Source organism: Chelonia mydas, chromosome 1 (assembly GCF_015237465.2).
Source record: "Chelonia mydas isolate rCheMyd1 chromosome 1, rCheMyd1.pri.v2, whole genome shotgun sequence".
Classification (NCBI taxonomy): Eukaryota; Metazoa; Chordata; order Testudines; family Cheloniidae; genus Chelonia; species Chelonia mydas.
In genome coordinates this window covers 208,413,595-208,438,212 of record NC_057849.1, presented here as the reverse complement: position 1 = coordinate 208,438,212, position 24,618 = coordinate 208,413,595, and the positions used below count along the sequence as shown (strand labels likewise).

Below are 24,618 nucleotides of genomic sequence, written 5' to 3'. Positions count from 1 at the left end.
TGTACAGGGAACCTCGGATTATTTGCTGAAGAGTTTCATCTGTAGTTGGGGTCTCATATTTGTCATCTCCTCTGATTGGCATTGGCTTGCAGGCAGAAGATGAGGATAACTCATTCACCATAACCAGTGAGACCAACATGGCCACCATCTCAAACCTGAGCCCAGGCAAGATCTATGCCTTCCAGGTGCGAGCCAGGACAGCTGTGGGTTACGGGCCATATAGTGGCAAGATGTATTTCCAGACCCTGGTGGGAGGTGAGTGATGCACTTGCATGCACTCTCAAACTGGTACCTGCATGCACACACTCACACCTCTCATGCTCACACATGCCTGTACACATGCCCACTAGCTCATGCTCCCAAACCCCCTTGCCCTCGCGCTCCTATTCACATAATACACTTGTATCCAGCTCTTTTTCATGCTTGAAGACCCACACAGGCCTTCACAGGTGCATGTTTGCAAAAGATCACAAACCCATATGATCACCCACACAAACTTCATGCGCCTGTGTGCAATCTCGAGCACACCTGTTACTCAGGCTTTTGCTACATCCACATCCTCAGTCCCTTGCACTCTTGTGCAAATGCCCATCAGGACTGGAGTGTGTTAGCAGCTGTAGGGGAGCCCAGTACCGCATTGCACAGGGGATCGCAGTTCAGACCGGTCACAATTCAGTGCTCTGCAATGGTCTGGTGGAAATCAGGCCCCAGAGCATCCAGACAAAACCTGCTTTTTGGCAGGTTCAGCCTCCATTCATGGAGGGAGCTGTGTATCACCTGTGACAGCTCTGGGCGTGGATCAAAGGGGCTGGGTCAGGGCGACCTCTTCATACATCTCTCCTGTGAGCTGAAGGAAGGGGAGAGGTTGTCCCCGGGAACCAAGGTGCCAGATGGATTACACTCAGGTGGCTGCTCAGGAGTCAGTGGATCCAGACAAGCGGGGAGCAGGGGAGGCAGAAGGGGATAGGAGGGGCTGTGGGATTTCCAGGGGGAGGAAGGGAGGCATTGGAGACAGAGAGATTGAAGGGGGTAATGGAAGAGTTAATTGGAGGGTGTTGCGGTATCAGGGTTTGACTGCGGGATCTAGGGGAGGCTGGAATAGTTCTCTGGGTGGAGTCTGGCTGAACTGGTAGGAGACTATGACAGCCCTTGTCCTCTGTATGTGTGTGTCTCTCCCTTGCCAGGCGAACGCTCGGAAGTGGTTCAGGACCGGCTGCCACTTATCGTGGGCTCAGCACTCGGTGGTCTGGCCTTCTTGGTAATTGCCGCCATTGCCATCCTTGCCATCATCTTCAAGAGGTGAATTCCTTCCCCTCCTCATGCCCAGCACCTGCACCCCAGCCAGTGGAGCCCTCCCTACCTAAACCCATCCCTCTGGAAACCCAGTTCCACTGTACATTCATCCAAACCCCCATGAGCTCCCATCTTGCTCTGCATCTCCCTAAGGGGGATCCTACCCCACTGCTCCTAATTGAGGACCAAATCCATTGGAAATACTCCCATTGATGTCACTGGGAATTGGATGGGCCTCAAGTGAAAACAAAAGGGAAGCTTAAAACTAGTGACCACAAGGTGTTTGCCTGCAGCACAGTAAAGAATGGACTTGTAGATTAAAACTTTAGGCCAACAAACTCTAGGGAATGAAGAAATCTAGTGAATAAAAACTGATGGGAGGAAGTATTAAAATCCGCTGATGTAGAAGGTGCCTGGGGAGTCTGAAAATACCCTCTAATTAAGATCCTAGGAATTATAGCTCGTCTGAAAAACAAGAATACAAGGAGTGCAGCCCACGTGGCTCCAGGAAGGACTGATTCAAAGATAATAAGGTAGGTTTAAAGAAAGCACTGTAGAATAAACAATTTGCAGGGAAAAGAGAAGAGTAGCATAAACCAAAGCACAACAGAAAAACAAGAACACACCCTGGGGTCTGACAATGAATGATGGGGTCCTTTTGAAAGATAAAAACAAGAACCGATCAACATCCCCATCGTCAAACTCACCCCACCTCTGAACCCTTAGACCGTCTATATGTGTTCTCTGTGTCTCTGCTCCACCCTACCCTCCTGCATTCTGCAAAAAGGAACCTTTTAGCCTTTCCTCTCAGGTATATGGAGCAAAATCTAGGGTTTGTTTTTGTTCTCCTCTTTCCCTTTTTAATATTTGTTTTCCTTTTTCATGTACATTTTTTTCTTTTGTTACTTTTTTCTGGGGAGGAAAGAATGAAAAAATACAAATGTTGTTATATTTCTGTTATAGTCTCCTGTTGTAACTTTGGACTGTTAAAACTATAATTTCCTGTTACGGTTGGAAATATGTGATGATATGTGCACAACTCAATAAAGCATATAATTTTTTTTTTACAAAAAGCAGAATGAATTAATACTAGCCAAAGCTGGGGATGAGGAGGGGACTAAAAGGATTCTGTAAATACGTCTGTGGGAGAAGAAATACCATAGACAAAGAAGGCCCACTTACCAATGAGAGAATGGATGAAATTAATGATGACACCGAAATGGCTGAGATATCCTACTCCTTTTTATTTGAAATCTGCTTTCAATAAGAAAAATAAGTTTGGACATTTAGTAAATAAGGAAAACCTTACAAAATAGCTATTAAAATGATTAGGTTTATATTTAGAAAATTTAAATACATTATAAATATATATTACACTTGGAAACATTAACACATATTGTCTTGTCAATATGCAATGCAGGGTTTAAAGGGAATTCTGCAGATAAACTTATTTTTGAAAAATTATGGGAACAAGGAGAGGCATCAGAGGACTTGGGGCAGAATGCAAATGTAGTGCTGACCTTCAAAACAATAAACATCGGGGAATGATGCTGGCAATCATCACCCTGTAATGCCAGTTTCTGTCCATGATAAAATAACTGAGCAGATCTTGAGGGAAAAATCGCTCACTAAAGTTGTGAAGGTTTAACAGAGTCCTGAGAAAAAAGCATTGTTTATGAATAATGCAGGGTGCCGCACGAGCCTGATGGTTGTTATTTTTTAGAATTACAGAATTAGTGGATGGTAGTTGTAGATATGTTGTACTCTGGACACTAATAAAGCAATTAAACCCTGTGTTTTGTGAAATCGTATCTCAAATTCCAGTTGGATTGTATAGAAACAGTCATATGGATTGAAAACTGGCTGAAAAACTGTAACCAGAGGATGGTGATAAGCAGAAAAGCATTGAGTTGTTAGGTATCTGTGTATTGAGATGCCACAGGGCTTGGTTTGGGGCCTGGTCTTATTTAATCTGATCGAGAAGAAGTTGGTCATATAAATGAAATACACAGATGATACTAAATTAGAAGGAGCTGTGAATACCTGTGAGTACAAAGAAGTATTATAAAGTCATATAAAAGTAAAGAGAGATTAGAAATATGGGCAGAAAAATAAGAAAACAAGATTCAACTTGGAAAGTTTATCTAGAATGGCTGGAGAATGACCTGAGACATACATAATGAATGGGAGGAAGAAGCTTGCAAAGAGACAATGGAGGCTGGAAATTAGATACATCTTTGCAATATGATATGACAGTAATAAAGACTATTGCGATTTTGAGCTGTATGCACAAAGGCATCATATCGTGGAACAGGGAGGCCCTGTCTGTATGATCTCTGTGTTCAGTTTGGTGTATCACACTACCAGAAAGATGTGTCAAGGTGGTCACAGTTCAGACAAGAGCAACAGAAATGATACGGAGGGGCTGACTTATGGGGAGAATTGAAAAGAACTAAATCTGTGTGGCTGTGGTCAGAACAACATAAGGGGAGAACAACATAGTTGATGAGTATAAAAAACACAGAAGGAAAGGAATTATTTAGGGTGGTACTAAGAAGAATAACCTGTAGTGATGGAATGAAATTTAAAAAGTTTAGCCAGCATATTGGGAAAACCTTCCCAGATAATTGTATTCAGCTATGGAATAGTTTCCCAGAGGGACTGGTGGAGGTCCCAACCTTTTGCATGTTTGAAACTTGACTGGATACAGCAATGGTAGATATGCTGTAGGGATCAACCCTGCATTGACCACCATCAGATGGTGGGGACCTTAATAAGTCTATTCCATCCTTGACTTCTGTGCTTCTTTGATTCTGACCTCACTCTGGGAAGCCTGGGAGACCCTTTCCTGCCTGCTTTGATTTCCCCTTTTCTTTGTGTCCAACAGTAAGAGGCGAGAGACCCCATATACAGACCGTCTGCAGCAGTACATCAGCACGCGGGGTAAGTGTTCACCAGGGATAGGTGGCAGGGAGAGTCTCTTCAGGGCTCACTCACGTCTCTTCCTCCCTGGGGCTTGGCTGATATCATGGTTGGGCTATCTCTTCTTCCTCGTAGGGCTTGGGGTGAAGTATTACATTGACCCTTCGACCTACGAGGACCCCAATGAGGCTATTCGGGAATTTGCCAAGGAGATTGATGTGTCCTTTGTCAAGATTGAGGAGGTCATTGGATCAGGTAATGCAGGGAGAATGGCAAACCCCACTTTATGGCCGATAGCTTTGCAACTCCTGATGTGACTCAATCCTGACCCACATCACTGCTAGCCCCCATTGAGAATCAACTCCTGCCCTACTTCCTGGAACAATATCAGTGCAGCTAGCCTGCATCCTGACCAGAATGCACCTTAACTTTAATCCCTAGCTTGGTCCAAAGCTGTGTCTAAAGCAGCATTGAAAAGGCCACCCCCAAATCCTTGGTTGACCCCCTGTTCTGTTTCAAACCTTAAAACACATCCTCGTTCAAATTGGAGCTTTGACCATGAATTTTATCCTAACCCAAACCCTAATACTAAACTGGGAGGAGTGGTAGGGATAGGATACAGAGGAACCTAGACAAATTAGAGGGTTCAGCCAAAAGAAATCTGATGCAGTTCAACAAGGACAAGTGCAGAGTCCTGCACTTAGGACAGAAGAATCCCATGCACTGCTACAGACTAGGGACCGAGTGGCTAGGCAGCAGTTCTGCAGAAAAGGACCTAGGGGTTAAAGTGGACGAGAAGCTGGATATGAGTCAACAGTGTGCCCTTGTTGCCAAGAAGGCTAATGGCATTTTGGGCTTTATAAGTAGGAACATTGCCATCAGATCGAGGGACATGATTATTTCCCTCTATTGGGCACTGGTGAGGCCTCATCTGGAGTACTGTGTCCAGTTTTGGGCCCCACATTACAAGAAGGATATGTAAAAATTGGAAAGAGTCCAGCGGAGGGCAACAAAAATGATTAGGGGGCTGGAGCACATGACTTATCAGGAGAGGCTGAGGGAACTGGGATTATTTAGTTTGCAGAAGAGAAGAATAAGGTGGGATTTGATAGCTGCTTTCAGCTACCTGACAGGGGGTTCCAAAGAAGATAGATCTAGACTGTTCTCAGTGGTAGCTGATGACAGAACAAGGAGTAATGGTCTCAAGTTGCAGTGGGGGAGGTTTAGGTTGAATAGTAGGAAAAACTTTTTCACTAGGAGGGTGGTGAAGCACTGGAATAGGTTACCTTGGGAGGTGGTATAATCTCCTTCCTTAGAGGTTTTTAAGGTCAGGCTTGAGAAAGCCCTGGCTGGGATGATTTAGTTGGGGATTAGGTACTGCTTTGAGTAGGGGGTTGGACTAGATGACCTCCTGAGGTCCCTTCCAACCCTGATATTCTATGATTCTAACCACTACCCTGTCCTTGTTGGTCCCTGGGATCTTAACAGTAGACTGTTTTCCAGTCTATCCCTCACTAGGATCTCATGTTTCCCCATCTCATGCTAGCTGTGTTTTCTTCCTCCCTTGGCAGGAGAGTTTGGAGAGGTGTGTTTTGGGCGCCTGAAACCCCCGGGGAAGCGGGAGTACACAGTGGCCATCAAGACTCTGAAGTCAGGTTACACAGATGAGCAGCGGCGGGAATTTCTGAGTGAGGCCAGCATCATGGGGCAGTTTGAGCATCCCAATGTCATCCGCCTGGAGGGTGTGGTCACCAAGAGCCGACCCGTCATGATCGTCACAGAGTTCATGGAGAACGGCTCACTGGATTCCTTCCTCAGGGTATCCCAAGCTGGACTCTGCTCCACGCACCCGCACCTCTTTGTCACTGTCAGCTCCATCATTTAATCTCTCCATCCTCTTCTTCTCTATATCTGTCATATCTCAAGGGCAGTTCCCTGGAGGTGTGATGGAGATAATGATGAGACACTGAATGGATCTCTCTGGGCCCAATGTGTCGAGAATCTTCCATCACTGGCCAGGTCACCCAGTGGGAGATGGGTAGACTGTTCCACCATCCAATACAAACTCACTGATGAGAAATATTTCCTGATATCCAGGCTAAAATGCCCCACTCTGCTTCCTGTCCTGCAGTTACTATTAATCTATCCCCCGAGGCCTCCTTAGGGATGTGGTTTTCAAGCTGTGCATTATAGGGCATTTTTAGGTGGTCCATGGAGCTTCCTGTTGACCAAATAGTGGCACTTCTGCCTTCAAGCAGTAAAGCTTCGTGCTAATTATAGCCTCTTAGAGTTTTCAGAGGTTTTTTGATCAACTAAATTAAAACAGAACTGAAGATGGATTTCTCTGCTCCTTGTGAGCTGCTTCACCTCTTTCTTTACCAGGTGCTTGATGATAATTCAAGCACGGACAGATTTGCAGGTGACACTACAATTGGAAGGTTATATAGCACATAGAACCGAATTAGAGACCTGAAAGATCAGATCCGAGAGGGCTGCAGGTCGCTCTTTTTTCCTGTAGCCTGGTCATCTAGCTGCTACAGAGATGATGGAGGATCAGGAGTTGGAGGCTAGGAGAGAAAGTGTCCCCAAGACTAGACGTATCTTCAGAAGTGGGTCTCCAGTATGAAACTGTTTGCGATCTATTGCCTTAAACTCTCCTCTCCTTCCTTGGTGTTTACACTTGTATGGTGCTTGTAGGTGGTTCTGTCTCTCCCAAATTTGGCTGAACATAGACATATTTAGTTCTTTTAAGTAACTTCATAATCCCTCCTGCTCCAATCCCTCATTGTTGCTTTTCTCTGCTGGCTGTAATTCCTGTGTCCACTGAGGCCTGAATCTTCTGGGTGTGTCTCTTCTGTCTGCAGCAACGAGAAGGACAGTTCAGCGTGCTGCAGCTGGTGGGGATGCAGCGGGGAATCGCAGCTGGCATGCGTTACCTCTCGGACATGAACTATGTCCACCGTGACTTGGCTGCCCGTAACATCCTGGTCAACAGCAACCTGGTGTGCAAGGTGTCTGACTTTGGTTTGTCCCGCTTCCTAGAAGATGATGCCTCAAACCCCACCTATACTGGGGCCCTGGTGAGTTACTGGTGGGGAAACTGGGCTTATACTGTGACTGCCCTGCACAGGCCTGTCCTCCACTCACTGTTAATTCTTTATACAAGTCTTGTGTGTGCTCCTCTTATCTATAGAACAGGCAGTAGCTTGGGGACAAGATACCAGGAATGGGGTACAGCATCTTCCACCCCAAGTGCACCACTTCCAGCTCAGCCTCAGATTGAAAAGACTGGAGGGATTGGGAAAGGGGTGTAGAACCTTTCACCTTGAGGTCATCAGTTTTAACCTAGCCCCAGTCAGATAGTGACTGACAACTGCAGCCATGTAATCAGCTGTACAAAATGAGCTGGTGAGCTCAGAACATTGCCATGTGGGGTAAGGGTGCACATTCCAAACCCGATCAGCTGCAGTAGGCAACAGTTTGCTCCGGTGCTGGCCAGCTCAGCAGAGAGGCTGAGCACTGAGGCGCCACAGAGACTGAACTCCTCTCCTGCCTCTGGGGTGCATGGGGTAAGTGCTATACCCAAAATACCTGCCAAAAAACCTTGTACAGCACCTATGGGCAATACCTAAACCAGCCATTACATATGTAGAGCTCAGACACCCCCTGGGCTCCCTGCAAGAGAGTGGGACTGGAGCCATCATCCTCTGTGCAGGGCTCAGAGGAGGATCCACTAGTTGGGTGGTGAGATGGGAATCAGATTAGTGTGCTTTGAGCAAGAGCCAGCAGCTGAGTGGCTTTGAATATTTTGTCAGTTGGGGAGAGTCAGGCCAGAAGAGAAAGGGATGAAAAGCTGATCAAGTACATTTGTCTCTGGTGTTGGACGCTGGGATTTTCAAAGGAGTCTAAGGACTTCAAGTGCCTGACTCCTATTGATGTTCAATAGGATTTGGGCACCTTCGACGCCAGTGAAAAATCCAACCATAAGGGTTAAACTTCATTAGACAATTGGATTTTCAGCAATCAAAGGTTGGATTCTGCTCTCATCCATGCCATGGGACAAGGTGGGGATCTGAGCATGACTAATTTAACCCCAAAACAACCAACAAAATATCATTGTTCTGCACTGGCACCACATTCTCTGGTCTGGGCTGGGTGCTGGGATCTGGGCTCAGCCATTCAATGAAGTCTGTTCCTTGGATTCTCCATGCCTCACCAGCGCTCTGCTTTCTCCTTCTCTCCCTCTGCTCTTCAGGGTGGCAAGATCCCCATCCGCTGGACTGCTCCCGAAGCCATCCAGTACCGCAAGTTCACATCCTCCAGCGATGTCTGGAGCTATGGCATCGTCATGTGGGAGGTGATGTCGTATGGCGAGAGGCCTTACTGGGACATGTCTAATCAGGATGTAAGTTCTGGTTGGGCAGGAATGTATGTGTCTCTCTGCTCTCACTGATGTCCCTCCTGAAGGTGGAACAGGCCCAGATACATCTCAGTGGCTGAAGCCAGTGTTTCCCAGGTCTTATCGTGGCATGTTTCTTCCTTTGCTGCAGGTAATTAATGCTATTGACCAGGACTATCGCCTGCCACCACCCCCAGACTGCCCCACTGTCTTGCACCTTCTCATGCTTGACTGCTGGCAGAAGGAGCGGGTTCAGAGGCCCAAATTCGAGCAGATAGTCAGTGCTCTAGACAAGATGATCCGCAAGCCATCCGTGCTTAAAGCCACCGGCACAGGGAGCAGCAGGTGAGATGGGCCATGGGCAGAAGGCAGGTGAGGTGTGGCTGGGGTGCTAGGCTAGGACCATGAGCAGAAGGAGCGGGGGAGATCTGAGACTGGGATCAATTATGAATTAAAAAGGGCATGTATGTGTGTGTGTGAAGATGGAACCAGTGCCTGGTGCACTTTACAAATGGGATTAGGGGTGATCTTGGTGATGGGAGTGTGGGGGCTGAGTGTAAGGGGAGAGGAATCTCTGCAGCAGGGCAGCCAGTGTTAGGGGTGAGCATGAAATGGGGGACCTTGCAGATGAAGGGAGGGGAATACCTGTGGTGGGTACATCGGGGATTAGGGGTGAGCAGAGGAAGGAGGACCCAGACTGTGGAGAAAAGGAAATCTTTACTTGAATCTGGAATTAGAAATGTGTCTCGCATACGATATTTTCCCATCTGCATTTCCCAGCCTGTTGGAACCAGATGCAGGAGGTCAGCAGAGGGGATGTCTCTGGGGATAGATGCAGCCAGGATTAGATGGCTCCAGAGTGGATGACGGAAACACGTCCTGCTGGCCTGGAGGGATTTTCCCGTGGGTTTTAAACCTCGGCCCAGCACAGCACAGTGCAAGGCTGGGGGAGGGGAGGAGTGCGTGCTTGTGCTCAGTTTATTAAACACCAATATAGAAAGAGACTTTTAGCCTTGGGACAGATTCAAAAGGCAGGAAAAGCAGAAAATCTCATTTATATACCGTGGTTTCTTTAGCCTTTGGCTGCTGCTTACTCCTGTTCCCTTTGATGAAGGAAAGTGTTGGAGCCTAAAAGAGCCACTCTATATGCGTGAGATAACTGCTAACTGGCTGTTCTAAGGGGAGTAGCTCAGAGAGGGAGAGCTCGTCCAAACTGGGGAGACATAGGGAGTGACTTCACCAGCCCCATCTCCCCAGTTTTGGAAAGCCGCCCCAGCTCCAAGGGATCTTCACCCAAACAGTGAGGCAAGATCCAGCAAGTGCCGGAGAGTCTGGGACAACTGGGGATGCTTGTCCAGAGGGATTCATGATCGAGCGTGATTAGGGCGGGACTGTCACCTGTTTAGCAGGGTGAGTTGGGTTGGATGCTTTTAAGGGAAATGGAGGATGCTTGTAAGAGAGAGCCTGGGCACCAGGCAGGAGCTTGTGGAGATGCTGGGGCATGGTGGAGGGATATTAGTGTCTATGCTTATTCCTTGCTGCTCTGGTGTTGTCCCCCTTCCTTTCTGCTCTCCTCTGGACTGAGTATTGTAATTGGCTGGTAAGCATTGGTCATGTGAACTTTTAGCACTTAAGTTCCCTCTTCTTTTGCAGACCATCCCAGCCCCTGCTGAGCAACTCACCCCCAGACTTCCCCTCACTCACTAGTGCCCATGAATGGCTGGATGCCATCAAGATGGGCCGCTACAAGGAGAATTTTGACCAGGCCGGACTGACCACCTTCGATGTCATCTCACGTATGACACTGGAGTAAGTAAAGTTGGGATGGAGCAGAGGATGCTGGGTGCTGAGGGCTTCTGCCTAAGGAGAAACATCCAGAGTGGAAGAGGAGCTAGGGGATAAGGAGTAGGGAATCTTCAAAGAATACACACAGAGGTAATGGAGGGGCAGTTCAGAGCAGGGCAACTGCCATCTAACATCCTTTTAGGCCCTTTCTACCCTCGAAGTACAACTGCGTATTTGTAACCAGCTCTGACACTCATCTGACCCGACTAAAACATACACAAGGGAGTTGTGCCCACACAGCCACTTTTTCCACACCAGGATTATGTGTGGGACATGTTTGTGCATCAGCCGCCACACCACTGCACAACTGAATTTGCATCAGTGCATTCTGGGAAAACCTGGGCTGTTGCTGTCCCATAGTACCCCAGCAGGAGGGCAGGAACACAGAGCGACACCAGCAGCTCATGGGACAGTGCACTCTGGGATCTCCTTCCACACTGAGAGCTGGGAAGGAGGAGGACCAGCCAGACCAGGCACACAGCACAGTCAGAGGGTGTCTATCTACAAAGCAGAAATACTGTGCTGTTTGGGCTATAGGGAGACAACTACCTGCCAGGCTAGACCTGTGGCAGCACGATCGGTACTAACCATGCTGGCTGTGACATAAACCATGTTTAGTGCCAACCATGCCACAAATTGGGTTAAAAGTGGGTAACAGTGAAGACAAAGACAGAGCCAGAGAAAGGGAAGTGACACAGAGGAAGTGGGTTGGGACAGTTCAGAACAGGAGATCTTTACCATGCACCCTTTCTCTCACAGAGATATCCAGCGCATTGGGATCACTCTGGTTGGTCACCAGAAGAAGATTCTCAACAGCATCCAGCTCATGAGAGTTCACTTGAACCAGCTCGAACCAGTGGAGGTCTGAGGTTTAGACCATTCTCCCACCTCCAAACTCCAGGAAGGGAGTTCAGAGGGATTTTCACTATCAATGGGAGCAGACGAGGAGATCCCTGGAGACTTTGTGCAGAGAGAGAGTGGGCATTAAATGTCCCATGCCACCAAACCAAACCCTTGCAGTGATTTGACTGCAATGCTACAGAACTTGTGCCATTCAGATGTGGGTGATCTTGTACATTGGGGAAGGACTGGGGGAAGAGAGGGCTACTGTAATGTGGGGAGGAGCTGGAAGATAATTTGGACAGATCAGACACACCTGCTGCCTCTTCTCTGCCAGCAGATGGGATCAAAAACATTACAAAGCTGTCATTGGACTGTGTCTGCAGCTGGGAGCCCATCAAAGCCACACAGACATTTTTCACCCTGAACCAGGCAAAATAAAGGCAGAGGAAAGTTACATTTTTTTTCTAAAAGAAAATAGTCCAGGTGTGTGAGGTTCTTTCTCAGGTACTATGGGGATTGGGCAGGCCAGCCACCTGCCATCCTTGGCTTGATGGGGAGCTGGAGCACCAAGTGGGGATACATTATGTAACAGAAGATGGGGTGAGTGACCTGGTTACTGCTGTGCTTTCCTGTTCCAGGGAAGGGCTGGGAAGGCAACAGTGAGGTCAGAGCTCCACACCGCTTGGTGACAGGCAACAGTGGGGCCTTGAGTCTGCACCATGGTCCCAGAGGATGGGAGGGAAACATATTCACAGGTGCCTGGGGTGGGGAAGGGAATCAGGTGGTCCCTGGATCCACACTGCTCCATTTCCCGAGTTGGAAGGGGTGGCTGAGCAGAGATTCCTGGATCCCCCCTGCTGGGCTCTGGCCATTCGAGGGGGAGCAGAGGATTCTGGTTCTAGGGATCACAGAGGAAGGGAGGGGAGCAGAGCCTTAAGACTCCCACTGACAGATGGTTCTGGTTCCATTCCAGTCCCTGTTGGGAAGGAGAGACCTAGGTTCTGATTCCACACCACTTTGCACCCAAGAGGCGCAGGGGCTTCTGATTCCCTTCCCAGGCCATTATGGACATTGGGGAAGGTGACAGAGTGACCTCTTGGAGCAGAAGGTTCTTTCTTCGCCGACTCTAGTTGGCCCCCCAGAGCAGAGGAGAAAATGAAATAAACACAGACCAGAGAAGGGGAGTGTGTGGAGGATTTTACTGGGAGGAAATTGAACTCCATGCAGGCCATTTGATCACCATAGACCTACATACACATTTAGCACCTTTCATAATCCCCCATCAAGAAGGGACCAATCAAGATCAATCAGCCATGGCCTACAACCAGAGGAAGTAACCAGTCCCAACCAATCATATCTCTGATCTTTAAACAGGAGGGAGAGCTCCCAGGGAATGCATACTCTGGAACTCACCATAAAATCCATTATCTGGCAGTAAAACAAAGTCACTCTAGCATGACGAAGTCTACAGGAGGCAAGTTGTGTGTCCCCTTCTGATAGGCTAGTACTTGCCCGCTGACACATCTTCACCCTGGGTAAGGGGCAGGGCCTTTGGGAGCCAAGAGAAGACATGTGGGTGCCTCTGTACAGATCTATATTAAAGGGTGAAGCTGAGCCCAGATTTCAGGGCTTTATAGAAGCACTGGGGCATGGGTGAGCAGAACACCTCAGGGGTGTACCAACAAGTCTTCTCTGGTGCCTCTGCAGAATGAGATGTCCTGACCCATCCATACCCCTCTGCTAGCCCCCTGCAGTACAGCCTACCATTCTATAGCAAACCACTCCCCAACACCCAGGCCTGGGGGTGGAGTGTGAAAGGCAGGGCTGTTGCAGACATTAACCCTGCATGGGCTGAAGTCCTGTGGTCAGCTAAGCAGCTGAGAGGAGGGCAGGAATCCATTTCTTTAAAGGTAATAAACAGACTGACAGCTGGACTCAGAAAGGGACTGGAGGAGATTTCTTTTAAAGGAGGAGGTCTACATTACTCCAAGTAAAATTCACAGTTCAAACCCTTCAATGCACTGAAATAGTAAAATATATTAATTTATCTTTAACAGAGGGAGAGAGAGAGAAAACTCCTGATTCAAATGTAAATAAAACTAAATACAAAAATAATCCAGGGGCCCTTTGAGCTGGGGGGTTGGGCTGGGGGACAAGAGAGTCACAGCAGCACAAAGACAGTCGGAGGATAAAAAAGCATCAGCGCTGGAACCCGTCAGCAAGCCCATGCCTAGAAAAGCTCTCTGTTGCTTGCCAAAGTGTCTGGGAATTCAGAGCACAACCCGATCCAGATTTACACCCACTATGCTTGCCAGCCAAATCTACACCGTCTGAGACCAAACTCGCATCTTCAGTGACAAAAACACAGACATCACCATGGGATGCTAAGGAGACGCTCCAGTCGCTACCGCTACCATGGTAGCAGACGCACCTTCCACAGGCCTCCACTAGAGGGCACTGGTACATGTTTGCACTAGTGAATATACTTTAGCAGTACTGCCATCTGTGTGAGGAATCGGACATTTTTCTTCTTGAATGGTCTGGGTTGGTGGGGAAGAAGTTAGTGAGTGTTTACATTCATGAAATGGGTGACCAGCCCCATGTCCTCACACGCTCCAGGCACTCCATTTAGCCCCACAGAGAGCTGCTGTGGAGTGAGCCGTCCATACGGGAGTGCAGGCAATAGGACATTTACTACTGCAAGGTGTCCATGCCGGAACGTGGCCTTTACCACTGGCAGGAGAGAGGGATCACTCACTGCAAGGAGGCAGACGAGCAGTCACTCAGACATGGTAGACCTCCTCTTCCTTCTCCATGGCAAGGTTGACATGGCCGTACAGCTGGCCTAGGGTGCTGTGCCTCAGGATGTCCCAGCCATGACTGGAGCTCCTCCGGGACAGGCTTGGCGACACAGCTGGAGTGCTGCAAGGGGTCTTCTTCCTGTACGGAGCCTCCATGTCCTTCTCATCCTCCAGCTCCTGTTTCTTCTGTGAGTACTTGTCAAAGTCTTCTGTGATCTGGGACTTAAATGCTTCCATGTAGCGGTGCATCTTGTGCTGCCTGCCTTCGCATCGGTCTTCCACCCTGTAGGCAGGATGAGAACAAAGTCAGTCAAGACCAGTGTGCTAGGAATACCTACATTTCACACTTTTCAGCCCCAAGCCAAAGCAGAAGTCAAACCAACTAGGCCTCTCCTACCAATGCAATGTCTCCCTCTCTCCAAAAGAACTACACTACACTACAGGCCTGAGCCACTGCAGTCAGGGGAAAAATCTTATTTTCATGTTACATGATGATCTCTCACCTAGCAGTGGGAACTGACACAGAGAGGTAACTATCCATGCTCCACCTCCCCTGCAATAGCAGCCGCTGCAAGAGCAGAATGGAAAGCAAATTATTGCCTGACCTCCCTCCATCTGGTGCTTTTAGTACACAATGCATAAGTCACCTGTGGAATTCATTTGCACAAGATCTCACTGAGGCAAAGACCTGAGAAGGATTCAGGAAAGCATTCTGCATTTCTGTGAGTAATGAAAACAGCCACAGTTCCATTAGCAAGGATAAAATACTATGAGGGTTATAAAACCCTGCTGCTTTGGAGAACAAGCCAAATTCCAGCAGGCTGGCTCAAGGAAGGAACTTCCCCTAAGGACCAACTATTTCATAATTACCCGTGCTGGGGTTCCTTACGCCTGCCTCCGAGGTTCGTGTTACTGGGTCCTGTCAGAGACAGGATACTAGATTAGCGGGATCTGCGCCAGTCTGGCAATTCCTGGGTCCTGCTGCCGAAAAGCAGAGCAGGCAGCAAGTGCCCTCCCCCTCTGGTCTCTCTGCCGACATAGATACTGAGTCAGTGTGCATCCACTGTCTCAGCCAAGCAACAGTTTGTTTACCTCAAAGGCAAGGCCTTTCCCACAAGCTTTCCAAGGCAAGGAGCCACTGGTGCTAGGCTTTTGTATCTGTTCCTGGAGGGGAAGGAAGGTGGTGGCAATCTGAGCAGTGCAGAGTGCAGACGTTCTCTCTCCTAAAAACCCAGCTGGGAGTGGGCAAATGGCATGGCCTGCAGCCTAGGGGCAGCGCTAGTGCACTATGGCAGCTCTGCATTAGGGCTGGAGGGCAAGGGATCAGTTAGTGTCTGCCTACATTTTGCTAGGAGCATCCCTTCTTCCTAGCCCATTAACCCTCTGGCTGATGCAGGGTCACAGAGAGCCTGTCTGTCCCTTCACACAGATATCTCCAGTGTTCAGGAATCTCAGGAAGGAAAGGAGCGGCTGTAGCTCCTTGAATCCCACACCATGAGCCCTGCTGAGCTGCAAAAAAGGCTCTGGGGCATGGAGGGAGATGAAGAGGAGTACCAAGGAGTCTAGCAATAACTGAGGGATGGGTATGGAGTTACCCTCACTGTTACGGTTTTTAGTTATGCTGGAGTTATTGATTTAATTAGCAGCCTGGAGTGACTGGATTAGCAGAGTGATTGGAGTAGCTGATGATGAGTTGTAACTCAAGCTGTTGCATCCTCACTGCATCACTAGCTCAAGATCACTCGACCTTCAACCCAACCCAGCCAGCACTGCTTAACTTGAGCTAGAGATTTTTGTGGGTGGACAGGAGTGAAGTTAAGGGTAACCAATAGGGCTGTCAAGTGATTTAAAAAATTAATCGTGATTAATCGCACTGATAAACAATAATAGAATACCATTTAAATATTTTTGGATGTTTTCTACATTTTCAAATATATTGATTTCAGTTACAACACAGACTACAAAGTGTACACTGCTCACTTTATATTTATTTTTGACTACAAGTATTTGCTCTGTAAAAAAACAAAAAAATTGTATTTTTCAATTCACCTAATACAAGTAGTGTAGTGAAATCTCTTTATCATTAAAGTTTAACTTACAAATGTAGAATTACGTACAAAAAAAACTGCATTGAAAATAAAACAATGTAAAATTTTAGAGCCTGCAAGTCCACTCAGTCCTACTTCTTGTTCAGCCAATCACTCAGACAAACAAGTTTGTTTACATTTGCAGGAGATAATGCTGCCTGCTTCTTGTTTGCAATGCCACCTGAAAGTGAGAACAGGCATTCTCATGGCACTGTTGTAGCCGGCATTGCAAGATATTCACGTGCCAGATGCACTAAAGATTCATATGTCCCTTCACGCTTCAACCATCATTCCAGGGGACATGCGTCCATGCTAATGAGAGGTTCTGCTCGATAATAATCCAAAGCAGTGCGGACCGAGGCATGTTCATTTTCATTATTTGAGTCAGACGCCACCAGCAGAAGGTTGATTTTCTTTTTTGGTGGTTTGGGTTCTGTAGTTTCTGCAATGGAGTGTTGCTCTTTTAAGAATTCTGAAAGCATGCTCCACACCTCGTCCCTCTCAGATTTTGGAAGGTTCTTCAGATTCTTAAACCTTGGGTCAAGTGCTGTAGCTTTCTTTAGAAATCTCACATTGGTACGTTTGCGTTTTGTCAGATCTGCAGTGAAAGTGTTCTTAAAATGAACAACGTGCTGGGTCATCATCCGAGACTGCTATAACATGAAATATATGGCAGAACGCATGTAAAATAAAGCTGGGGACATACAATTCTCCTCCAACGAGTTCAGTCACAAATGCAATTAACGCATACTTTTTTTAATGATCATCATCATCATGGAAGCATGTCCTCTGGAATGGTGGCCAAAGCATGAAGGGGTATACAAATGTTTTGCTTATCTGGCATGTAAATACCTACAAAAGTGCCATGCAAATTCCTGTTCTCACTTTCTGGTGACATTGTAAATAAGAAGCGGGCAGCATTATCTTCTGGAAAGGTAAACAAACTTGTTTGTCTTAGCAACTGGCTGAACAAGAAGTAGGGCTGAATGGACTTGCAGGCTCTGAAGTTTTACATTGTTTTGTTCTTGAGTGCAGTTATGTAACAAAAAAAATCTACATTTGTAAATTGCACTTTTGTGACAAAGAGATTGCACTACAGTACTTGTATGAGGTGAATTGAAAAATATTATTTTTTGTTTATCATTTTTACAGTGCAGATATTTATAATAAAAAATAATATACACTTTGATTTCAATTACAACACTGAATATATATGAAAATGTAGAAAAAATCCAAAATATTTAATAAATTTCAATTGATATTCTATTGTTTAACAGTGCAATTAAAACTGCGATTAATCGAGATTTTTTTTTTAGTTAGTCACATGAGTTAACTGCGATTAATCGACAGCCCTAGTAACAAGAGTTATAACTCAAGCTAATTGTGATGTGAAGACACACCCTTAGTCTCTGTCGGTACCATCATTAACTACTGTATAGACAGTTATGGGATCTCAATGGGATTAAATACTTCACAGAAAGTTACCCTTGTGCACACAAATGGAGCTAAACTTATAGCTAGGTTTTGGGTCTGGAAGGAACTGGCCCTTCCCTGGTAGGGGAATACCAACAGGGACCTTGAGGGAAGGGAGCACTGAGTCATGCACACAGATGTGTGCAGTAGATATCCGGCATGGTCAATTTCTCTTGATCATAGAGCACTCTGGGAACTGGCGGACTGTCATTGATGGATAGCCCAGCAGAGTAACGCCTACAGTCATGCAGCATAATCCTTCATGTTCCAGCCCAGCACCTCCCCCCAAGATTTTACACTATGCTCCAGCACTCAGGGGGTCACAGTGCTCTGAGCATGAGGCTGTTCCGCTTCAGTGTTGCTTTAATTGCTGTATGGAACTGATGTGAAATCTCTGTGTCCATTGCTGCAGGCCATGCCCCTGCAAGTCTTCGACAGTAGGGAGAAATTACTCCCCCTTATGCTCTGCTGCATGAAGTGCAGAGAGGAGGGTGCTAGACTTAAGTGTACTGGAAAAGCCCAGTGGCTCAGTTATTGCACATTTCTTTTCTAGCAGTTGCTAATGCTGGATCCTATCCCAAACAGCTCCTGATTGAGCTATACAATATTATGAGGGGGGATTTCTTCCTGACTTTCCTAACTGCTGATTAGCTTATTCCTTGAAGAAATGAAGATGGATTCCCAGTGTGAGCCATTCCCTAACTAATCTAACTACAGATACTGCTCCTATACTGGCAGCCACTATCGTTTGCAGGCACTTGTGTAGTGCAGTTTGGAGTAAGCCCAAAGTCAGCAACTGGAACCCCCTTGCTATTCAGCTTCACACAGCAGGTCTATTCTGACAGTGACTCTATGGCATCATGGGCCTCAGAGACTCCTGATCAAATGCACTCGGTTTACCAGTAAAAGGCCATTTGTTTCTGACAGTCTCTCTTAGCCTAGAATCTAATGACCAGATTTTTCAAGGTATCTAAAGATGCAGGTAATGACCTCGTGAGATTTTCAAGTGCATCGTTTTCACTATTAGGCACCTAGGCTCTTTTGAAAATCCCACTAAGCCACTACCTGCATCTTTAGGCACCTAAATACATTTTTCAGTCTGGCCCTGAGAGTCAAGATGGGCTCTTTCCATCTCACACACATCATCACCTGAAATAAAGGCTCTGCAGGTCACATTAAGCTCTCAGTTCTACCTAGGCAACCCACATGCCTCCATGCTTTATCTCTGGTGTCATCTGTGCAACCCTATTGTAATCAGTAGGTTTGCACAGATGTAACAGATTGACACTTAATGAACAATTCTGTTAATGCTGCACAAGAAGGAATAGGTTCCATTCCCTCTCTCTGAACTGTGTTGGCTCTGCAGACAACCAGGAGTAAAAAGCAATGAAAACTTATGTTAGCCATAAATCAGCAAATCTGATAGATACCGGAGTCAGATATGCTGAGTGATAAAGGCAGTTTTTACATAGTTACTTTTCTGAGCAGAACCTTCAACTTAATGTTGTCTTATCAAAAGAACCTTAATTATAATGGGTACATAATAGCTTCTGTAATAATGAAAGTTGCAAAACAGTTGCCATTATAATCCGCTGTTTTCACATGCTCATAACTTTCCAAAACGATTCACCTTCAGGGCTGCTGTAATTTTCCAAGCTTAAAAAGAAAAGGAGGACCTGTGGCACCTTAGAGACTAACCAATTTATTTGAGCATAAGCTTTCGTCAGCTACAGCTCACTTCATCGGATGCATACTGTGGAAAATACAGAAGATGTTTTTATACACACAAACCATGAAAAAATGGGTGTTTATCACTACAAAAGGTTTGCTCTCCCCCCACCCCACTCTCCTGCTGGTAATAGCTTATCTAAAATAATCACTCTCCTTACAATGTGTATGATAATCAAGGTGGGCCATTTCCAGCACAAATCCAGGTTTTCCAAGCTTAGGCTCTGTGTGGATGTGTTTTTGTTGTTTTGTTTTTGCTTTTGTTTTGGAAAGTTAAAACAAAATCCCTTCAGCTGTTTTCAAATTCAGCCAGGATGGGAAAAAAAAAAAAACTTGTTTCCCTTCCTCCCCCCTTTAAAAAAGCCCCACACATGATTTCCTTTGGAGAGCTGCAGCAAAAATAGCAGTGGCTTGAAACTTGGCCTGGATGAAGTCTGCACTGAGAACTAGTGTCTTTACTTGCTTGGAGAAATATTAATTTTAATTAACAAAAGGTTATGACTGTTTCCAAACTGTATCCAATGCCCAGTAGAAACTGTATCAAACCTGCCCAATGTTTACTTGATAAGAAAACTACTTTTTGTTAATTAAAAATATGTAAAGACTGTTTGAAAATTGAATCAGACACACCCACTAGAAAACCAGGTGCCAGCTTAGATATGCACCGTAGGCAACTTCTTAACTGTGTACACGTGGAAACTTGCACATTTAAAATATTTCTCATTTGAACTGCTTAACTCTCTTCCCAGAGAGATCTAAACATTAAGTTAACATTGAAGACAGTTGGTTTGGTAGTTTTTAAGCTTCAAAAGTTGTCAGGGAACCCTGAGTCCACGCTTCTTCCCCCTCACTCATAGTACAAACTGGTACATGCATGGGTGCAGAGGACAGTGAGCTCCTTTCCTCGTGGAAGAGATGGGATCTGGGGGGGACATTTAAGGCTGCATATCTGGAAGCACTGCTCAACAGTGAGACAGCACTGCCTAACAGCTCGTTCCCCTCTATTCGACATTGGTGAGGCCTCACTGTCCAGCTTTTATTATTTGAGTCATTTATAAGCTGGACTGCACAACAATGGAAGATAGACTGCATTGAGTGGGTGGGAGCTGGACTAGGTGTGAGCTCACAGCCTTTTCCATCTCCGATTCCTATAATTCTCCCATGGATCTTGCCCATCCTCAGGTTGCAGAGCCCAGGCTATTGCCACCTGAAATGGCTCCCTTTCACAGGGGGCTGCACTGTCAGAACAGGGTGGATTAACGCCATCTTCCTCTCTGGGTTGCACAAGAGAATCCACTCTGTTTAGTCAACATGTGGGCAAGCCCCACAGAACTCACCTGAGGTACCAGTGGTCCCCCAAGCCATACTCCAGCCCACATATCCCAGAGCGAGGCCAGAGGCATTGTGGGAGTTTCCGCTCCAGCATGACAGTAGTGGCAACAACCTTCAAAACACAAAAAAGATGTTGGCAAGACAACAAGGGGTGCAGAAACGGGGAAGTGGGTAGAACAAGCAGCAGGAAATCATGGGGGCATAGATGGTATCTATACTTCTCATAGACACATATGAGTGAAATACCTACACACGTGCCTACACAATGGGCCCCATTTCAGCCCTCCTCTGCCCTGGGCTGAAATACATTCCTGTTCCATGTTTTTTCATTCATTGGTCTCCTCCTCCAAAAACACACATGCATTCCACTGCCAAGAACTCAACCCTCCCCACACTGGACGAACCCACAAGGCTCTGCGGTCATCACTCCTGGGTTACACACATACCCTAATAGGAGCTCCTGACCCTGCCCTGTCCTAGGCTCAGAGTGAGTCTATGTATTAAGGCCCCTTCACATGTGGCTGAGCAGCACCCTCACCTGCGCTCTCCAAAGCTCGTCCCGCTCATGGGCCACGCGCCAGTGGGTGTCACCCATCATGGCGATGAGCAAGTTGAGCATGAGGAGGGTGGCAATGACAGCGAAGGCAGAGTAGGTGATGCCGTACATGAAGGGCAGGTCCACTTCATAGTTGGCGGGACCATCGATGATGGTGAGGAAGAGCTCAAAGGTGCTGAAGAGAGCTATGGGGTAGTTATAGAAGTGGCCCAGCTCATCGGGGTTTTCAGTCTGGAAGATGACGTAAAAAAGCTGGCATAGAGATGAAAGGAGGGAAAATGAGTGAGGAAGCCTCTGTGCTTTCTCTGCTCTGCCCTGCACCATCCTACCATCTGCCTGAAACAATAGCATAGAGTTAGATTTTAGCCCAGGGCAGCCATGCATCCCAGCTGCAGTCAGACAGCCCCAGTTTCCAGGGAGGCCTTCCTGTGTCACAGAGCTCATAGGACACTTAATAGTCCTGAGTGCTATTTGGGACTCATGTTGTTTAATCATAACAGGACAACATTATGTCCTCACTTCACGTGGTATCCAGAGCCCTCATCATGACACCAGTAGGCATAAAAAAACCATAGCAGCATCAGGCTGAGATTATTTTGTGTCAAAGGGCAACCGTGCCCTACATTGATCACACAACACTGTGAATTCTGAAGGGAGAGTGACTAAGTACCACCCCCATCCCCTCTGGAGTAGAGAGGTGGGCTCCTCCTCTTTGTGGAATATTGACATTTTTTTAGAACTGGGTCAAGTCCGACCAGCCCCTAACATTTCCCCATGTCCAGGTTGCTGAGATCTCCCAAGTAGCCTGTCCTCTTCGGGGCTGAATCAATAACTTCCTAGGCAGATGTATCAGTTCGTGAATGAGAAGAGAGACTGGCAGAAGGGTGGGGCAATTTTGTAGGAAGGAACCTCAGATATGGGGAGGAAATGGCAGGAAGAGGAGAAGGCATGGATTGTGAATAGCAAGGAGCAAGGGGGAGATGAGAGAGGAAATGGAACGGAAAAGGGGGGTGAATAGCAAGGAGAGAGGGGAAAGTGAAGGGAGAAAATGGAACAGGCAACTCAAAGCCCAGCAGCATGGGCAGTCGTGGGAGCTTTGAATTGTATTCTAATATACGCTATGAAGGAGCTGGAGGACTGAGTGCCCTCTTTCCAGACAACTGTTCCATAAAACCCAGTATTCTGTGGATGGATTTGCAAGACATGGTGCCCCTCAGGGTGTCCATTGTGACCCTGCTGTCTTGTAACTGGGCTTGTGGCACCTTGCTGTACATTAATAGACACTGTGTATAGCATCATACCTACCTGATGCAAAGCCAAGTATCACCACTGCCATGAGCCAGCAGAAGCGCATGAGATCTCCAAATATCATCTGCAGATGAAACAAAAGCAGCTGCCAGGAGACCCCACTCTCTCACAATGACAGCCCTGAAACTGAGGCTTTGTTGTCTAATTGGTCCATGTATCCTGGTCTCTCACCTCCCACCATAGCAGATCAGAGCAATGGTCCATCCAGTCTTGTATCTCATGTCAGATTGGATCAGAGCACTAGTCCTTCTAGTCAGGAGACAGCATGGTCCAGTAGCCAAAGCAGGGCACTGGAAGTCAGCAGATCTAATTTCTAATCCAAAGGAGTTACTGTGTGAGCCGGGGAAATTTACTTAACCTCTCTTGCCTCAGTTTCTCCAGATATGTAATACTGTGTACTAATGATACACACTCACCTTGTGAAAGTACTCGGAGCTCTATGGATGGAGTGCTATCGAAATGTTTTAGTAGTACTAGTAGTTTAGTAGCCAGGCTGCAGAATGGCTCATACTTGATATTTCAGAGGGAAGTCGGAACACCACCATAATACACTTGGTCCACCATAAAACACTGAAAATAGGGATTTCTTCTTGGCCACCCAGCTGCTGCTCAGCTAAAGCACAAGGACTGATAGCCGTGCCTACAGTAGTATCACTGCCGCTGGGTAATCTTATCCAGACAAATTTTATAGATATCTATATAATTTGTCTGGATAAGATTACCCAGCTGCAGTGATACTACTGTAGGCACGGCTATCAGTCCAATGGCACGGCTATCAGTCCAATTAAATCTATCTATATATTTAATATTACTCAATTGCTTGCCTCAGTATTTTTTCCAGCAGTGTCATCCATTGAACTAGAGGACCCTACAGCCTGTTCCACCAGTATGACAGAGATGAGAGACCAATCTGAACTGACTAATGTTCTGAGCCAGTTTAGTGACTTCTATGTCTCTAATGTCCACTGTACCCATCACTGTCCTGTCTGTGGCCTACCTCAGTACATAAAAGACGAACCTCACTTAAAACAGCCTGCTAGATAAAGGCCAAAGGGGTTCTCATCTGGCTCCAGCAACTCGAATCCTACGCCAGAAACTCCTGGGAAAGTGTTTCCATTCTGATGGAAGGACCAAGATATGACCGTGGGCACATGCTGATGCATGGCATGGCTGGATAACTGCTGCTCAGGATCCATCTTTGCTGATATCTTTATTACAGTCTCTCTCCCTCTTTCAGTCAGGCAGTGGGCTGTGTTATTCTTACCTTCTGTATCATGATGGTGAAGGGTCCCAGCATCTGAAAGCCTCGTGCGAAATACATGACATTGCACCAGCCCAGCACCAGGGCAAAGGACATGGGGATCACCTCTCCAGTGGTGCTAGTGAGACGCATCACCATGGTCACCAGGATCATACAGGCATAGGTGATGCTATAGAGGATAAGGCAGAGCCAGGAGGATCAGAATCACATTTCCACTCCACACTCCCACCTCCGAACACTCAAGTCTCTCCTAATGACTAACTCTCTGTAATTCCTCCAACCTCCATCCACACCAGAAAGAAATCTGTATGAAATAAGGAAAGGGGGAACCTCACATGATGATGTGGAAAGGTCCTCCCAGAATAGTTTGTCCAAAGTACTTGGTGACTCCAACTCTGAAGATATCTGGAATCTAAGAAGAATACGCTGTTCAAATTGGGGCTCAATAAGTTTACATATGCACAGAACATTAAATATTATTGATTTCCCTTACCTCAAGGATCAATATTACTATGGCTCCTATCACCGTGATCAGCTCCCCTACCAGCCTCAGATTGTCCTCGGGAGTCACATAAGATTCCTGAAAGGAGAGATGGAGACCCCCTCAGTCAAACTGTGCATGGCCAGGAGAGGACTCTTAGGCCCCATCTAGGTTTGAGCAAAAAGGGATTCTCCTTCCAGGATTGCTCATGCCATAGTCTCCAGAAGAGGCAGTTAGTCTAGAAGATCAAGCATGACAGCGGGAATCAGGAAACATGGTTTCTACCCCC

At 46.8% G+C, this 24,618-nt stretch overlaps 2 protein-coding genes across 6 annotated transcripts in view; one reads left to right on the top strand and one right to left on the bottom strand.

The window, feature by feature from the left end:
• Positions 1-11,777, top strand: part of LOC102932912 (ephrin type-B receptor 5) — a 133,359-nt gene extending 121,582 nt beyond the window's left edge. For 3 of the 5 annotated variants that reach the window (XM_027830758.3, XM_043545523.1, XM_043545571.1), the window contains exons 8-17: positions 93-255; positions 1,185-1,299; positions 4,181-4,236; positions 4,351-4,470; positions 5,787-6,034; positions 7,080-7,295; positions 8,471-8,620; positions 8,766-8,959; positions 10,268-10,423; positions 11,219-11,777. In XM_027830758.3, coding sequence (XP_027686559.2) covers positions 93-255; positions 1,185-1,299; positions 4,181-4,236; positions 4,351-4,470; positions 5,787-6,034; positions 7,080-7,295; positions 8,471-8,620; positions 8,766-8,959; positions 10,268-10,423; positions 11,219-11,327 — 1,527 coding nt within the window. In that variant the 3' untranslated portion in view covers positions 11,328-11,777. Of the gene's footprint in view, positions 1-92; positions 261-1,184; positions 1,827-4,180; positions 4,237-4,350; positions 4,471-5,786; positions 6,035-7,079; positions 7,296-8,470; positions 8,621-8,765; positions 8,960-10,267; positions 10,424-11,218 lie in introns of those variants that run through there. The other 2 variants (XM_043545620.1, XR_006290479.1) reach the window with 2 other exon arrangements.
• A 705-nt stretch (positions 11,778-12,482) lies between these two features.
• The window catches only part of LOC102932687 (transient receptor potential cation channel subfamily V member 6), an 86,060-nt gene continuing 73,924 nt past the window's right edge, over positions 12,483-24,618 (bottom strand). Inside the window, exons 9-15 of the mRNA XM_037911570.2 lie at positions 24,342-24,428; positions 24,184-24,260; positions 23,852-24,017; positions 22,562-22,651; positions 21,262-21,531; positions 20,729-20,835; positions 12,483-14,386 (exon numbers count right to left, since the gene is read on the bottom strand). Of these exons, the coding sequence (XP_037767498.1) occupies positions 14,086-14,386; positions 20,729-20,835; positions 21,262-21,531; positions 22,562-22,651; positions 23,852-24,017; positions 24,184-24,260; positions 24,342-24,428 (1,098 nt within the window). The 3' untranslated portion in view covers positions 12,483-14,085. The remainder of the gene's footprint in view (positions 14,387-20,728; positions 20,836-21,261; positions 21,532-22,561; positions 22,652-23,851; positions 24,018-24,183; positions 24,261-24,341; positions 24,429-24,618) is intronic.